Source organism: Cetorhinus maximus, chromosome 17, assembly GCF_964194155.1.
Source record: "Cetorhinus maximus chromosome 17, sCetMax3.hap1.1, whole genome shotgun sequence".
In the NCBI taxonomy this organism is placed as follows: Eukaryota; Metazoa; Chordata; class Chondrichthyes; order Lamniformes; family Cetorhinidae; genus Cetorhinus; species Cetorhinus maximus.
In genome coordinates, this window is record NC_135895.1 from 4,966,231 (window position 1) to 4,984,511 (window position 18,281).

Sequence of the window (18,281 nt, forward strand, 5' to 3'; positions counted from 1 at the left end):
CAATGCGAAAACTGTCAAGGCAATCACCCAACTTCAAACCGAGTACACAACATCAACAGTGAGGTTTCAAGTGAAGCATGTTGTTCCGCTTCATTGCAAGAAAAATTAAGGCGTCATCTTTAATTGACGTGCAATTGCATGGCAGATGTTGCAGATTCTTACATTCTGTTTTTAACCTGTCGTTTATTTTCAGGATGCCAACATTATAGATTTCTGAGTAGAAATAAATTGAGTGCAAGTTATCACATTTCCCTGTACAGTTGCAGGGATATAGCCATGTGTACCACAATGAGCAGATAGCATCGAAGGCTTAGAGGGAAGCTAGATAAACACGTGGGAGAGAAAGGAAGACAGTGGCATAGTGGTAATGCCACTGGCATTGTAGTTCAGAGGCTCTAGGTGCATGGGTTTAAATCCCACCATGGCAGTTAGTGGAGTTTGAATTCAATCAGTTAATTAGACTGGAATATAAAGCTAGTAATGGTGACCATGAAACTGTTGTTGATTGTTGCAAAAACACATCTGGTTTACTGCTTCCCTTCAGAGAAGGACATCTGCTGTCCGAACCTGGCCTACAAGTGACTTCAGATCTACAACAATACATTAACTGACCTCTGAAATGGTATAGCAAGCTGTTTAGTTCAAGGCCAACTGAGGATGGGCAACAAATGCTGTCCTTGCCAGTGATGCCCACATCCTGTAAAAGAACAAATTTTAAAATAATATATATGGCAGGGTGAGATGGAGCAAGATGACAGGAAGACTCATGTGGAACATAAACACCAGCCCAGACAAGCTGGGTAATGGCCTGGAAAATAGAAGGTTAAGGGGTGATTTGATTGTGTTTTTTTAAGATTTTGAAAGGAATTGATAGGTTAGATAATCTCAGTCTCTGCTGGTGGAGGAGTCTATGACAAAGGGACAGAACCTTAAAATCAGAGCCAGGCCATTCAGAGAAGTTAGGATGAACTTCTTCACACAAAGGGTGTAGGGGATGTGGAACTCTCACAAAGCACAGTAGATGTTAACTCTGTTAATTGTTTTAAATCAGAGATTGTTAATTTTTGCAAGCCAAGGCTATTAAGGGATATGGAGCCAAGGTGGGTGGATGGTGTTAGGACCATTGAATGGCAGAACAGGCTCGAGGGGCTGAATGGCCTTCTTTTCTTATGTTGTAAACTCTATGTAATTGTGTTTGGCCATTGAACTAGTCTTGTTTACTTCTGTGTGCAATGAATTGATTTGTTCCAGGGAAGGCTAGGTCGAAAAGGATATCCTGGGCTGCTTGGACTAGAAGGCATTAAGGTAATTGTTATATTCTATCATTGCAAGAAAACTCTTTACACCCGATACACACACACTACACTTTCCCGTCAGCAATGCGATGAGTGCCAGTCCATCTACAGCTGGAAATAATTATTTCTTTCAGAGTCAGCTTACATTGCTAATAATAATAATTTTACATCCTTATTCTGATCATACAGGGGGAACAAGGAGATTTGGGAACCCTTGGGAAGATTGGAGAGCAGGTAGGTTTGATCCTTTTCCAAATTCAGTTGATTGTGAACACTCTAGAAAGTTTTAGCATGAACTGTGCAATTAGGTCCGGCTTTAGAGTTAAGTTTTTAATGTCATATTGTATGTCATCAATGATAATAGCACTTTTGTTTCATCATCTGGAACACATGCAGACCACTGCATCTGCAGATATCAGTTGGACACTCGAATTATCCCAATGAGTATAAAATGAGGTGCCTGGATGTGTTGCTATATCTATACACAGAAGGGAATGCACAAGTGGTCGTTGGCAATTACATCATTAATATTGCAGAGACCTATATTGCCCAAGTTTTTCATCTTGCACTCATCAGGACAAACACAAGAATACCAAATTTCAAACGGTCACAACAATTTATACTACAGGAGAAAAAGGTGCTGATTGATTGGGAAATCAACTCTGATTGGCCAGGCATTTCCATGGAGAAAGTAATGGGGAGCTATAGGTTCCCCAATCTCCTGGGTAATTCATAAAAGATGTAAGGCTTGAGTATATTCCCTTTGTTTGCAGAGAATAGGTCCCTGTGTGTGAATGTATGTCACTTGTAGCAAGCGTAAATGAGCCACGTTACAAACGAAACTGATTATCTTAAATTGGTTGTTAGTGTAGCTATTAGCACATTCAGGATTGTTCAGCATGTGCTACCCAGTCGCAGAATCACACCTAACAGTAGACAAGCAGTGCCTATGCAAGTGGTATTTTCCAATAACGGGATGCTGCCATTCAAAATGATGTTCTGCATACCACACAATTAAGCAACACCGTGTATGGATTTCATTGCCGGTGTGATGCCAGGTACGTAGGCCATATGTCCCAGCGATTGGCTGATCGAATAAACAGCATGTTCCTTCAGTTATTCATAATAGGCAGAGATTGTACTTAACCAGCCCACGCTTGCAAAACCCAAAACAAAACGTCTACTGTTAGATGTGGTTCTGCGATCGGGCAGCACTTGCTGAACAATCCTGAGTGCGCTAATAGCTACACTAACAACCAATTTGAGGTAATCAGTCGAGGATGTATTGTAGCTAATTTACACTTATTAGAAGCAACATACATTCATATGTAGGGACCCGTTCTCTGCAAACAAAAGGAATATGTTCCAGCCTTGTGCATTACTTGAATTATCCAGGACTTTGGGGAGCCTATTCTCTGTTGTCTTCTCCATGGCAATGCTTCAACCAATGAGCGTCAACTTGCCAAGCAATTGACACCCTTTTCTCCTGTGGTGTAAATTGCTGTGATTGTTTGAAATTTGCCATTCTTGTGTTTGTCTTGATGAGAGCAAGATGAAAACCTTTGGCAACATGTCTTTTTTTTTCAGCAGGATTCACATTCTGTACTACCAAGTGACTGTTTACATTATTAATGTCAGCAAAAAGGGAATGGGATGACCAGACTTTTACTAACGCTAAAATGTGACACATGGAAATTTGCACCATATGACGTGTTTCTGTATTATAGCTTCTGTTACATGGAAACACATAGAAAATACAGCACAAAAATAGACCATTTGACCCAACTGCTTCATGACAGTGTTTATACTCCACATGAAGTTTTCTCCCACCCCTCTTCATCTCAGCTATGTCCCTCTATTCCTTTCCTCCTCATGTGTTTATCCAACTTCTCCTAAAATGTATCTATGCTGTTCACCTGGATTCCTCCTCATGGTAGCAAATTCCACATTCTCACCATTCTCTGGGTCAAAGAGGTTTCTCCTGAATTTTCAATTGGATTTATTGGTGACTATGTTTAGAACAAGAAGGAGAGGGTACAGATTTAAGGTAATTGGCAAAAGAAGCAATGGAGCCATGAAGAGAAACTTTTTCACACGGTGAGTGGGTAGGACCTGGAATGCGCTGCCTGAGAGTGTGGTAGAGGCAGGTTCAATCGAGGCTTTCAAAAGGAACTAGACCGTTATCTGAAAAGGAATAATGTGCAGGGTTGCTGGGAGAAGGCGGGGAAATGGCATGAGGTGAATTGCTCATTCAGAGAGCTGGAACAAACACAATGGGCCAAATGGCCTCTTTCTATGCTATACCCATTCTATGTTATTATTAAACTTCTGGATTTTGGCATCTACGCATTTTAAAATGGCCCCCAGCAGACAACTTGATGCAAACTCATTTGCAGCCCTTAAGGGGGGATGGTGGTGTAGTGATAGTGTCACTGGACTAATAATCCTTAGGCTAATGCTCTGGGGATGTGGGTTCAAATCCCACCACGGCAGTTGTTAGAGTCCAAATTCAATTAGTAAAATCTAAATTAAAAGCTAGTCTTATTAATGATGACCATGAAACCACTGCTGATTGTTGGAAAAACCCATCTGGCTCACTAATGTCTCTTTAGGGAAGGAAATCTGCCGTCCTTACCTGGTCTGTCCTACATGTGACTCCAGACCCCACAGCAATGTGGTTGACTCTTAACTGCCCCCTGGAATGGCCGAGCAAACCACTCAGTTCAAGGACAATTAGGGATGGGCAGCGTACAGTGGCCTTGCCAGTGATGCCCTCATCCCATGAAAGAATAAATAAAAAAGTTATACTGTTGATTTCCTCTTGGAAAGGCTTCCCTGTTAGACTTTTACACGTTTTCAGATTGGCAATTTCAGCCCCTGTTTGCAACTTGGGTGGAATCGCTTGGTCCTGTTGGCAGTGGGCGTCATGGTTGGTGGGGGGTAGAATTCGGCGGGAGGGACAGGAATCGGTTTCACACTGGCGTGAAATCCCTGTGGGATTATCCAATAGTTTCTGTCATGGTGGAACGCAAACCCCACTGGAGGCCAGCATGAATATGATTTGTATCCTGCTAATGGACGCAAAGCAAGGCCTGACCGGAATTGTTGCCCCCGTGTCTGATTTTCCGTTACACCAGAATGAAAACACACTAGCCTAGGACACATTTGGACAAGCGTGAGGTATGGAAGTTGGGACTTACCACTAGAGCCTTGCTCAGATCGCGGACGTCCGAGAAGAAGATGATGCTGGAGCCCAACAGCTACCGGACCCTGGAGGAACACATGCATCGCCTACTGGCTGGATTCCCATGGACACGGCTTCACCACGAAGCAGTACGCGGAAGGTGGGAGGTCTCTGTTGATGCTTCAGGTCTGTTTCAGAACATCACGGGCTTGGCCATGGGCTGCTACAGATGATCGGCCAAATCCAGGGGCTGGTCATCTGACTCGGACCTCACAGATGCCTCTTACCCAGCAGCCCTCCAAGTACCAGGGAGATCGGCTGAACCTGCATCATCCTCCTGTAGTCGTGTCTGTGCAGTGACCACCAGATTGTGAACCTGAGCCTGCTCTAGATCTAGGTCCCACTGAGGTGTGTGTCTCTGTGCTGGTGGAGGGTGTGGGTAAGCGCTGTGATGGGTCATCCAGGCTGCTTATTTCCAGCTCTTCAATGGAGGAGGTGTCCTCTTGGCTGGAGGTGATGATGTGGATGGAGCTGAGGGACTGGCTGGCTGAGGGTGTCAGTCGCTTAGCAGAGCTCCCTGTGAACCAAAGTTGAGACAATTAGTGCATGGCAACAGAGTCAAAAGCAGGAGAGAGGCACTCACAGTTACATTGAGAGAGGGATGATGTGGTGCAGGATCCTCACGTGGGTGTTCACCACTGACCTCACCGTCACCACAGGCAGGGTCCATGTCCCCACCAGTCAGCACGATGGCACACTCCTCAAAGTGAGTGAGGGGCCTAATGTGGGCCACTCCACCCCCAGACTGAGACCTCTCCCTGCTGTTGTGAGCCAGCTTCTCCTGCATGAAGACAGATGGAGAGAGTGTGAGGAGGACACATGGCACTGAGGGGAATGTTTGTGTGGTGAGCGGAGCCATGGACGGGATGAGGGTGTGAGCTCCAGAGGATATGAGCCTGATGGGGATGTGAGGGTGTGTGTGAGAGTTAGTGGTGTTGTCCCTTGAGGTGTGAGATCCCTGTGGGTGTGTGATGGGTTTGTGAGTGTGTGAGTTGAGAGTGATTTACCCTGGCGGAATGGATGAGATCATTCATCCTCTTCCTGCACTGGATGGCTGACCTCCTCTGTGCTCTGGTGGTGCTGACCACCACAGCTACTGCCTCCCAGGCTGGATATTGGTGACTCTGGTGGACCTCCTGCGGCCAAAGCGGGGGTAGAGGACATCGCAGCAGCCTTCCACTGTGTCCAGCACACGCCCCAGAGAGACGTCACTAAATTTGGGAGCTACCGTCTTCTTTGCTTTCAGGACCACCTGTCGCCTGGAGCAGCCCCTGGTCTGTAGACAGGAAAAAGGCTGCGCTCTGATGCGCTTTAAATATGGCGCCCGGACTGAGGGAGCGCTGAGGTCACGGTGGGACGGGCAAATCCGAGCCTGCCCCGGCAGTGATCCGGCGAGTTTCCCGTGAGTGCATTATTAATGAGGCAGGATGTGCCGGGAAGGGGACGGTGCAACACGAAAACCAACCATTCCGCTGGTGGGTAAAAGGCCTCTTTTCACGCCTACTACCGCACTTTGCGTAAATCTGGGACGATTCTGCCTCATAGTTTGTGGTGCGTTGTCACAGCAGCCTGTAAACTTGACTGTTGGAATGCCAAGGCATTGCTTTGCCACCAGCAGCAACCGTAGACTTGATGCTAGACTGTGGGACAATATGCAGAGATAAGGAGTACTCACAGTGACCAGCGGAACACAGGTCAAATCCTTGGGTATGTTTTTTCCACGACTGTGGAAAAACTGTTTCCAGTGGCAACAAGTTTAGTAACCAGAGGACACAGATTTAAGAAAATTGGGAAAAAAACCCAGAGGTGATATGAGGGGATGAAAAATGCAGTAGGTTTGCGATGACCTGGAACGCACTGACTGAAAGGAAGGCAGAAATAGATTCAATAATAATTTACAATTAGCAATTTGGATATACAGCTGGACAGGAGAAGCCTGCCGGACTTTAGGAAAAGGGCAGAGGGAGGTTTGGATAGCCCTTTCAAAGAGCTGGCACAGGCATGATAGGCTGAATGGCCTCCTTCTGTTCGGTAGAATTATCTTAACTTTTTCAATATTGCAGCAATACAGAAACCATATTGTTCCTTGAGTTTGTCTCCCAACTCGGCCCCAAAGGACAGAAATTTGCACGGCCGCCTGTCTGACATCCCTTGTCTTGATTCTGCAAGAAAAATCTCTCAACAGCGAATCAAAATGAGTTTAGAAAGTGTTGAGGGACTGGCGGAATAATATTTCGGCACAGACTAGAAGGGCCGAATGGCCTGTTTTCTGTGCTGTAGTGTTCTATGGTTCTATTTTGTTCTTGACTGCGGAGAGTTGCGTGAAAGCCATTTTCATCCAAATTGCACATTTAAACTCTTCATTCTTTCACAAGGCCAAAACTTGTTGCCCATCCCCAATTGCCCTTGAACTGAGTGGTTTGCTAGGTCATTTCAGAGTCAGCCACATTGCTGTGGGTCTGGAGTCACATATCGGTCAGACCAGGTAAGGACAGCAGATTTCCTTCCCCAAAGGTGAACTAGGTGAGTTTTTGCAACAATTGATGATCACTATCACCAATAGTGGATATAGATTCCCAATTTATTAATTGAATTTAAATTCCATCAGCTGCTGTGGTAGGATTTGAACCCATGTCCCCAGGCTCTTTGGATTATTATTCCAATGACATCACCACCTCTCCTCTATAAACACTGTATATAAAATCAATCCAAGTCGCTGTCCGAGGCTTGATTGATGGAGCCCTATCCAATTATCTCCACTCTGGCTGGGAATATTGGTATCACTGTGAGCAGCCCTTAAAGACAAGTTAAAGACAATCCAATATCCTCAAGCACAGGAATAAGGAAGTTTGCTCTGACTTGCTTGGTTTTGGAGTCAAAGGGTTAAAGAACACAGCAATACTTTAAACTCTGTCATCAGGAAGCCAAAAGAAATGGTTGCTTATGACATACAGGTGTAAAAACCCCACATTATGCACAGGTCTTTCTAATTATATAGTACAGCGATATATCATAGTTGATACCATCCAGACAGGCTAGTGCTTTCTAAAAGGGTTTTACTAAAAGCTTTTGTAGATTTAAACTATAACCAAAAGCTTATGCAGAGAATATGGTTTTAGTTTTCCTTTGGTCTGGCAAATCATGAGAAATAGTTTCTAAAACTTATCTCAACTGGGTTAATGCACTGGCCATTTGCCTGTTAATCTTGATTTAATTCTAACCCAGGGCAATCAGACAAAAATCTTCTTCCTGATGACTAAGCCCCTCGGTCCCTCAATCCAGTTCAGTCAGTGTGAATCTGCGACACAGACATGCCCAGAATTTGGTCGTTGTGTTTGAAGAGTTCAAGGGAGAGTTGATGCTCGGAGCATAAATATCAGACAGCTACATTGAGCAGAGACCTAATGTGAAACCCATGTGAACCCATGTGAGTCCTATAGGAGCAGGAGGAGGCCCTTTAGCCTCTTCCGCCCATTCTGCTGTTCAATTTTACCACGGGCGATTGGTACCCTAACTCCATCTACCTGCCTTGGTTCAGGATCCTTTGATGATTTTCCTAATACGCATCTATCAATTGCGGTTTCGAAATTCTCAATTGGCCCCCAGCCTGAGCAGCTTGTTGAAGGAGAGAGTTCCAGAGTCCCATCCCCCTTGGTGTGAAGTAGTACTTCCTAACGTCACCCCTGTATGACTTAGCGCTAGGATGGGCTTTGATCTGGAAGTGCCCTGCACTAACTCTGCTGAACCAAAACATGGCTATGCCTCAAGTGGGCTTGATGGTTTACCACCACCGCCCAACGCCACCCCCCTGCCACCCATAACAAACACCCAGACCATGAAGATCCACAATAAATACCAGCTGGGTTCAGCGGAAGCATTTTGGTAGGTTTTTCTCCGAGTCAGAGGATTGGGGATATAAGCTGCACTCCAGGACTTAACTAGGGTTTGGCATTCACAAAAACAGATTTCCTCTGGTTGGTCAACCTTGCCTTCATCAAGGTAGCCATGGGAACACGAGGAGGAGGGTATTTAGCCCCTTGAACCTGTTCCACCATTCAATGAGATCATGGCTAATTTGTAACCTAACTCTGCCTTTGCCCCATATCCCTTAATACCTTTGGCTAACAAAAATCTATCAATTTCAGATTTAACATGAAAAATAGACTTCGTATTGATGGCTATATGTGGAAGAGAGATAGAAACTTCTACCACCTTCTGTGTTTGTGAGAGTTTCCTAAGCTCATACCATTAGAAGAGTGCTGATCTACGGACGTGCCCAGGAGCGATTAACATGAGCTGATTGAGGAGTATGGTGTCAATGCAACCTTTACTGTGAGGACAGGATCCAGTGAATAAAATTCTATTTACACTGACAACCGGGTATAACTTTAAAATCTGAGCCAGCCCATTCAGGAGCGAAGTTACCAAAAGCTTCTTCACACAAAGGATGGTAGAAGGCTGGAACTCTCTCCCACAAAAAGCATTAGGCGCTAGCTTAATTAATAAGTTTCAATCTGAGGTGGATAGACTTGTTTTTTTACCGGAAGAGGGGAATCAGGGATATGGAACCAAGGTTGAAGTGGGGCCACCAATCAGTCGATGGCCGGACAGGTTCAAGGGGCTGAATGGCCTCCTCCTGTTCTCGAGTTCCGATATTAAGATGATCAGACTGACCTATCTGCGGTGTAAAGTTGATACCTTTGTCTTTTTGCAGGGTCCTGCTGGCTTGCCTGGACCAAGAGGTCCCACTGGAATACTTGGTGAAAAGGTAAAACCCCCACATGTCATTCCAATAACCATCCGTCAACTCAAACCTTTACAATTCCTCCCTGAAAAGAAGCTGCTTTTTTTCCCCCCCAACAGTTTAAGATGTTTCCAGCTGTGCACAGCTGTTCCTGAAAACAGCTGGACTGCTAACGCAGGGATCAGGTTTGTAACACAACAGGTGTTGCTGTAGATTTTGCTGTAGCAGGGCATCTAACAGTGTCTGACATGAGTTAGGCTCATCCCCGCCCCATCCAGCACGAAACACGTGTGCGCCTGATAAGGCTGCTGGAAGTGAGCTGCTAACGTTACAGTGAGAGTAATGTGACATCTGAATGAAGAGGGCAAGCAGTCTATCTCCTGTACCAATCAGGTTCTGAGATTTAAGGGTGGAGAGGGAAGTGGGGGGGTGAGTGGGTGAATTAAGTGGCAAATTGGGTACAGAAAGAGAAATAAAGAGAAGGAAAGAAAGATTAGATTGAGAGAGAGAGAGAGAAGAGGCTAGAAAAGAAAAGCAAGAAAATTTTTTTTAAATTTGACATATTTAAAATTGTCCAAAACAATTCTAAACCTTTTGTTCACTCACTGCACCACTGACACACAGTGGCAGCAGAGTGTACCTGCGGCTTGCCAAGGCTCCTTCGACAGCACCTTCCAAACCCGTGACCTCTACCAATTAGAAGGACAAGGGCAGCAGACACATGGGAACACCACCACCTGGAAGTTCCCCTCCAAGCCACTCACCATCCTGACTTGGAAATATATCGGCCGTTCCTTCACTGTCGCTGGGTCAAAATCCTGGAACTCCCTCCCTAACAGCACGTTGGGTGTACCTACACCACATGGACTGCAGCGGCTCAAGAAGGCAGCTCATCACCACCTTCTCAAGGGTAATTAATGCTGCCTTACCAGAAATGCCCACACCCCATGAACGAATATCTTAAAGGAAATTTCCATTGATTGTCAGCTATTAATACAGATCATGTCGTCAAACGGGTACTTGTGATGTCATGACAAAAGTTAACTTTCTTCGGCAGGTTTAATGGACAAATGCAACTTTCTAGATCAGATGAACAGGCTGAGGGCGAGCTGCCATTTTTCACATAGCTAACAGTGGGGCGGTTTAACACAGGCAGCAACACCTGGATCTTCCCATTTAACAGCACCTTCTCCTCACCTGAAGCTGATGTTGCATTGACCCAGAAATAATGGTCAGCGCCATTAACCTCACTCATATTCTGGCAGCAAATTGTGCCCCAACTTGTCTCCCTAACCTGTTCCAATTCCCTGTAAAAAGTGCGCAAACGTTTCAGATTGAGATGACAACCTGCCCCTCTAGATGCGAGTCCAAGTGCTCCTGCACCTGCCCTAAATATAGCAGGAAGATGAAAATCCACCTGCCTAGAGCGTTTACTGGTTTTTGCTTCAGTAAAATTAGTGACAGGACTTATCACTTAGTGGTGCAATGGGTAACATCCCTGCCTCTGTGCCAGAAACTCTGGATTTGAGTTCCTCTTAATGACCAAGGAAAGTGCGTTCATAACGCAGCCAAACAGGTTGACTACCAACCTGCAGTATACCTACGACAGGTGGTAAGAGTGGGAGAGATTCCTGGTCAGTCATGCTTGATCAGGTTTTAGCCAAGCTACCTGTCCCAGGAAATGCAGGTGACAGGAACAGATACAAGGGTGTGTTTTGCCTCCCTCACACGTTTCCAAATGCAGGAAGCCTTCTTAATCTAAATCACAGCGACATTACTAAATAGCACTTGGGAAAAAGAAATTAGAGCGTTGATGTTTGGAATTTGTGAAATGTCAACTCATTTCTAACACCATCGCATCGCTCTAGAGCCTTCTCTGACCTCAGGATGACTAAAAATGAATCACAGGCAGTGAAGGACGTTTTGAAGTGTAGCCACTGTTGTAATGTAGAAATGCGATGACCAATTTGCACACAGCAAGCCCCCACAAACAGCAGTGTAATAATAATCAGATGATCTGTTTTAGTGATGTTAGTTGAGGAATGAATATTGGACAGGACACCAGAGTGCAGCCCCCTGATTCACTTGTACCATGAAATCTTTTGAGATCTTTTACATCCAACTGAGAGGAGATGGGACCTCGATTTAATGTCAACAGTGCAGCACTCCCTCAGTACTGCCTCTCCAACATTGCACCACTTCTTCAGTACTCTTCCGGCAACAGTGCAGCACTCCCTCAGACTGCCCTCCGACAGTGCAGCACTCCCTCAGTCTGTCCCTTTGACAGTGCAGTGCTCCATCAGTACTGACCCTCCAACAGTGCAGTGCTCCGTCAGTACTGACCCTCTGACAGTGCAGCACTCCCTCAGACTGCCCTCCGACAGTGCAGCACTCCCTCAGTCTGTCCCTTTGACAGAGCAGTGCTCCCTCAGTACTGACCCTCCAACAGTGCAGTGCTCCGTCAGTACTGACCCTCCAACAATGCAGCACTCCCTCAGTCTGTCCCTTTGACAGTGCAGTGCTCCCTCAGTACTGACCCTCCAACAGTGCAGTGCTCTCTCAGTACTGACCCTCTGACAGTGCTGCACTCCCTCAGTACTGACTCTCTGACAGTACAGCACTCCCTCAGTACTGACCCTCTGACAGTGCAGCACTCCCTCAGTACTGACCCTCTGACAGTGCTGCACTCCCTCAGTACTGACCCTCTGACAGTGCAGCACTCCCTCAGTACTGACCCTCTGACAGTGCAGCACTCCCTCAGTACTGACCCTCTGACAGTGCAGCACTCCCTCAGTACTGACCCTCTGACAGTGCAGCACTCCCTCAGTACTGACCCTCTGACAGTGCAGCGCTCCCTCAGTACTGACCCTCTGACAGTGCAGCACTCCCTCAGCACTGACCTTCTGACAGTGCAGTGCTCCCTCAGTACTGACCCTCTGACAGTGCAGCACTCCCTCAGTACTGACCTTCTGACAGTGCAGTGCTCCCTCAGTACTGACCTTCTGACAGTGCAGTGCTCCCTCAGTACTGACCCCGTGACAGTGCAGCACTCCCTCAGTACTGACCCTCTGACAGTGCAGCACTCCCTCAGTACTGACCCTCTGACAGTGCAGCACTCCCTCAGTACTGACCCTCTGACAGTGCAGCACCCCCTCAGTACTGACCCTCTGACAGTGCAGCACTCCCTCAGTACTGACACTCTGACAGTGCAACACTCCCTCAGTACTGACCCTCTGACAGTGCGCTCCCAATGAGCTATAGCTGTCACCGTTGCTATACAGCATTGACAATTCAGTATTGAGTATTCCATTGCTTGTTTCCAGCATCTGCCAGTGCATGGCTAATGCAGAACATTTCAAAATGAAGTAAACAGTTCATAATTCTACACAATCCCCAAATGAAACAGTAGCCCAGACATTACATTGTGATGGTATAGCAGGAATGCTTAACAGTCATATTGAGTTCCTGTGTTTGTTATTTTAACTGAGCCATTGCCTTTGTTGGTGATGATTGCTTTTCATAGAGTGAACAAGAGGAATTTGATACAGATGCCTTTCTTGGAGAGTATCAGATAACATCCAGGCAGCTGTTCCACAAGGAACAGGAAAGGAAAATTTTGAGACAGTCCCTTAGTGTTAATAGTTACAAATATTGTCCAATTTATCGAAACAACCCTAACCGTGTGGTCCTCAATTTAAGAGTCAGACTGTGAGGCTGCCTCCCCAACCCCCCTTTTAATGGACGGCTAATAGATACTTTGGCCGGGATTCTCCACCCCGCCCCCGGACGCCCGCTGCCGGGATTGTCCGCTTCCACTGAAAGTCAATGGGCTTTTAGCTGGGTCGCTGTATCTCCCACGGCAGGTCCCATCACAACGGGTCCGGAGAACCCCAGCCTCTGGGGCTTATTAATCATATTCACGGCTATTTTGTTTTCACCTTCCACACACCACCGCATAAAAGGCTGGTTTAAAATAATTGAGGCCCGTGGAATAGGAGGGCCTGTGTCAGCTTGGATAAAAATCGTGGCTGAAGGATTGAAAAAACTGAGTGGTATTCAATGGTTATTTTTCAGACTGGAGGATGGCGGTGCTCTCTAAGGGTCAGGGCCACGACCATTGCTTTTATTGATATATAAATGACTGGAATATTGGAATACAGGGTAAAATTTCAAAACTTGCCAATGATACCAAACTTGGAGGTGTGGCAGACACCAATGGACTGCAACAGGGTCCATAGAGAGGCTAGCAGAATGGACAGACAAGTGGCTGAAGGAACTTAATACAGAGAAATGTGAAGTGATGCATTTTGATCGAAGGGATGGGGAGAGGCAACATTGACTGAATGCACAGTTGTAAAGCGTGCCAAGACGGATGGACCTGGTGCATTTACATAGATCTTTGAAGGTGGTAGGACGTATTGAGAGAATGGTTAGAAAAGCACATGGGATCTTGGGCTTCATAAATAGAGTATTGAGTACCAAAGTGGCAAGTATTTTCTATTTGGTTATGATATGTGGGCATCATCGCCAGCACTTATTGACCATCCCTTAGTTGCCTTTGAGAAGCTGGAGGTGAGCTGCCTTCTTGAACCGCTGCAGTCCCTGTGGTGTGGGTACACCCACAGCGCTGTTAGGGAGGGAGTTCCCAGGATTTTGTCTATATCACAGTTCCTTCACTGTCGCAGGGTCAAAATCCTGGAACTCCCTCCCTAACAGCACTGTGGGTGTACCTACACCACATGGACTGCAGCGGTTCAAGAAGGCAGCTCACCACCACCTTCTCAAGGGGTAACTAGGGATGGGCAATAAATGCTGGCCCAGCCAGCGATGCCCACATCCCGTGAAAGAATAAAAAAAGACATAGGTTAAGGTTTTGCCAGAGATGTAGGAGGGAAATGGGGAAGAGTATTTTATGTTGTGACTGGTAATGACCTCGAACTGTGCACAATGATGATGGATGCTTTTCCTCTATCAGAAACAACAATTTGCAAATAACTCAAAGTAATATGATTGGCAAAAGAACGAAAAGCAAGAGTTTCTTCTCTTTTATTCTGATCGGAAATGTGATGCCTGATAAGGTGGTGGAGGTAAATTCAATCGTAACTTTCAAAAGGGAATTGGATCACTTTTGTAGGGCTATGGGAAAAGAGCAGGGGAGTGGAACTAATTGCATAGCTCTTTCTAAGAGCTGGTACAGGCATGATGGGTCAAATGGCCTCCTTCTATACCGGAAGATTCTATGATTCTAATGCTGCAGGCTGTGCAAAGGCCACAGGCACTCCTTAAGCGCTGAAAGGTATTTATCTGCATTTTCTGATAGTTATTGAGAGACAGCCAGTGCAACCCAGTCCATCTGGTTGATCTCATTCAAGAGTGAGAGACGAGAACAACCACCGATATTTATATAGCTACTTTAACATAGCAAAATAGCCAAGGCTCTTCATCAATGCATTATCAAACAAAACTTGACAGCGAATCACCTGAAGAGGTATTAGGGCAGATGGCCAAAGGAGTGAACGAGGCAGGTGCTGTGGAGATACTTAAAGAAAGGAGGAGAGGTGGAGAGTCAGAGAGGGTTAGGGAGGGAATTCCAGAATTAGGGCCCCAGCAGCTGAAGGCACAGCCACCAGTGGTGGAGCCATGGAAATCAAGGACCCACAAGAGGCCAGAATTGGAGGAACGCAGAGATCTCAGAGGGTTGTGGGGCCAGAGGAGGTTACAGAGGTGGGGAAGGGGTAAGGCCATGGAAGGATTTAAAAAGAAGGCTGCGAATTTTAAATTCGAGGCATTGCTGAACTGGGAGCCAAGTAGGTCAGTAAGCACAGGAAGTGATGGGTAATCCGGACTTGGCACGAGTATTGAATTCTCACAATTCTGAGGTAAATCCACAGGAATCTGTTTTGGAGATGGAAATATGCCTGGGGGTTCGAGTGATTCAAATTCTTAGCAATTTATATTTGTCTGACAGATGTTTGATACTCAGCCTGCCTGAAGGGGAAAGGGTTATTTCAGTGTAGTGACAAATCTATACTCTTAACACGCAAAGTCTATGGGAAGCGCACATATATGCTTTGTGTTGTGACAGTGATCATCAAAAGAATAATGATCCACATCAAATCAATATCATCAGCCTGCCTGTGTTAAAAATAGAATTTGCATTTATATAGCATCTTTCACAACTTTAGAATGTCCCGAAGCAGCTTAAAGCCAATGAAGTACTTTGTTAAAATTTCACTATAGGAAGCATGTCAACCAATTTGTGCAGAGTTTATCTTTTGATCTGATCCAAATTGAAAAATATGTTTTAAGAGTAAAGAAGCCTTGCTACAACTGACGCACACACGGCATTGTTGAGGCCACATCTGGAGTACTGTGTACAGTTTTGCTCTCCTTATGAAGAACATACTTGCCCTAGAGTTCTGAGTTCCAAAAAAAGAGACACATTGAACTCGAAACATTAATTCTGTTTCTCTCTGCACAGATGCTGCCAAATCTGCTGAGATTCTCCAGCATTTTGTTTTTACTTACCCTAGAGGGACTGCACCAAAGATTCATCAGACTGGTTCCTGGGATGAAAGGATTGTCCTATGTGAAGAGATTCAGTAGACTAGTCCCATATTTCCTGGAGTTCAGAAGACTGAGAGGAGACCTCATTGAAACATAAAACATTTTAATAGGACTTGACAGGGTAGATGCTGAGAAAATGTTTCCCTTGGCTGCGAAATCTAGAACATGGGATCACAGTCTCAGAATAAGGGGTAGGACTGAGAAGAGGAGAAATTTCTTCACTCATAGGGGTATGAATATTTGGAATTCTCTACCCCTGAGAGCTGTGGCTGCTCAGTCTTTTTGAGTATATTCAAGATAGAGGGCAATAGATTTTTGGCTACAAAGGAAATTAGGGGATATAGGGATAGTGCAGGAAGATGGGGTTGAGATAGAAGATCAGCCATGATCTTGTTGAATGGTACAGCAGACTTGAAGGGCCAAATAGCCTGTTCCAGCCCCACTTCTTACACTTTCATGTTTCATTGTTGAGTTTGGAATAAGATGGAGAGATTTTGAGTGCTTGCAATGATCGTTTGACTGCTTGACTATGAAGGAGGCCATTGCTTGACATTGTGATTTTTCTCCTTAATCCAGGGTGATCGTGGTGATCCAGGTCCTTTGGGACCTTCTGGAGAGAAAGGATCCATGGTAAGCAGTAACTCAGATATACCTTACGTGAAGATCATCAGGTTTCTCAATGTTAAATCCAGGTTCAATCCCAATTGTTCATGTTAATTTTCCATTTCTACATGCTTTGTTGGGTCAGGATATTATGGCTAACAGAACCATGGCAAGGAGTTAGAGTTAAAATCATAGAATGGTTACAGCAGGGAAGGAGGCCATTAGGCCTGTCAAATTTGTTCTGGTAATTTAGCCAGTCCCAGTTCTCCACCCTGTCCCCATAGCCCTTCAATTAGCCATGATCCAATTGAATGGCGGAACAGGCTCTAGGGGCTGAATGGCCTCCTTCTGTTCCAATGTTCCATTGTCCTTTCCAATTCTCCTGGTGGGGTTTGAAATTCCAGCAAAGGTTCGACTTGACCCTTTGAACAATTGAAACATTCATCAGTTTTCAAATATTGCATGTATTTACAAAGCTATAAGGTTTAGAGTGGGTTTGAATGCATAACATGACAAAAGGAGTGGTATAGGTCTGAAAACATCAGGCAGTCTCTCACCACTTGGACATTTACCAAGTATTTAAAATTAGATTTAAATTAGGGAGATGGTGGCATAGTGGTGGTAATGCCACTGGGCTAATAATCCAGAAACCCAGATTCATCCTCTAGAACACATGGGTTCAAATCCCACCACAGCAACTGATGGAATTTGAATTCAATAAGACCTGGAATATAAAGCCAGTATCAGTAATGGTGACCATGAAACCATCATCAATTGTCATAAAAACCCATCTGGTTCACTAATGCCCTTTAGGGAAGGAAATCTGCCGTCCTTACCTGATCTACATGTAACTCTAGACCCACAGCAATGTGGTTGACTCGGAGATAGCTTCTGAAATGACCAAACAAGCCACTCCACTCACTTTGAGGGCAGTTTAGGAATGGACAACGAATGCTGGTCTTGCCATCACATTGTTCATCCTTAACATTAAAATTAATGCTGGACCAGTGGCGATACACCATCAGCAGTATAATTCCAAATAACCAGTTACATCCACACTCTACAGGTACTGCCTGAGGCGGAACCTGCGATGTAATTGCAAAGTGCATAAGTCACAGAAGGAGGATTGTCATCACAAGCTTAAAAAGCCCAGAAAGGCTTGAAAATGCAGCAGAAGAAAAATCTTTCATTTATATAGCAACTTTGATGTAGTGAAACATCCCAAGGTGCTTCCCAGGAAAGTCATCAGACAAAACTTTGCACTGAATCACAAAATGAGATATTGGGAAAGGTGACTAAAACTTGGTCAAAGAGGTAGAATATTAGGAGTGTCTTAAAGGAGGAGAGAAACACAGGAAGGTTTAGGGAGGGAACTCCAGAGCTTAGGATCCAGACAGCCGAAGGCTGCCAATGGCAAAGTGATTAAAATCGGGATGTACAGGAAGCTAAAATTGGATGAGGGCAGAGATCTCGGAGGGTTGTAGAGCTGGCGGAGGTTACACAGGTAGGGAGCAGTTAAGCAATGGAGGGATTCGAAAACAGGGGTGAGAATTTTAAAATCAAGGAATGAGCAGAGTGGGAGCCAATGTAGGTCCGTGAGCACAGGGGTAATGGGGGAATGGGGCATGGTGTGAGTTCGAACACGGGCAGCAGAGTTTTGGATGAACCCAAAGTTTTTGGAAGGTGCAAGATGGGAGACGTCAGGTTTGTAAAGTGGTCTCAAATCGCGTTTCCCCAAATTCAGGGGAAACAGTGACGCGGTGGTGTTGTCAATGGACTGGTGTTCCACAGCCGCAGGGTAATGCTCTAGGGACCCGGGTTCGAAAAA

At 45.4% G+C, this 18,281-nt stretch overlaps 1 protein-coding gene across 1 annotated transcript in view; it reads left to right on the forward strand.

Annotated features, from left to right (window-relative positions):
• Positions 1–18,281, forward strand: part of col24a1 (collagen type XXIV alpha 1) — a 721,848-nt gene that overhangs the window by 577,254 nt on the left and 126,313 nt on the right. Inside the window, exons 22-25 of the mRNA XM_078561886.1 lie at positions 1,252–1,305; positions 1,485–1,529; positions 9,254–9,307; positions 16,427–16,480. Of these exons, the coding sequence (XP_078418012.1) occupies positions 1,252–1,305; positions 1,485–1,529; positions 9,254–9,307; positions 16,427–16,480 (207 nt within the window). The remainder of the gene's footprint in view (positions 1–1,251; positions 1,306–1,484; positions 1,530–9,253; positions 9,308–16,426; positions 16,481–18,281) is intronic.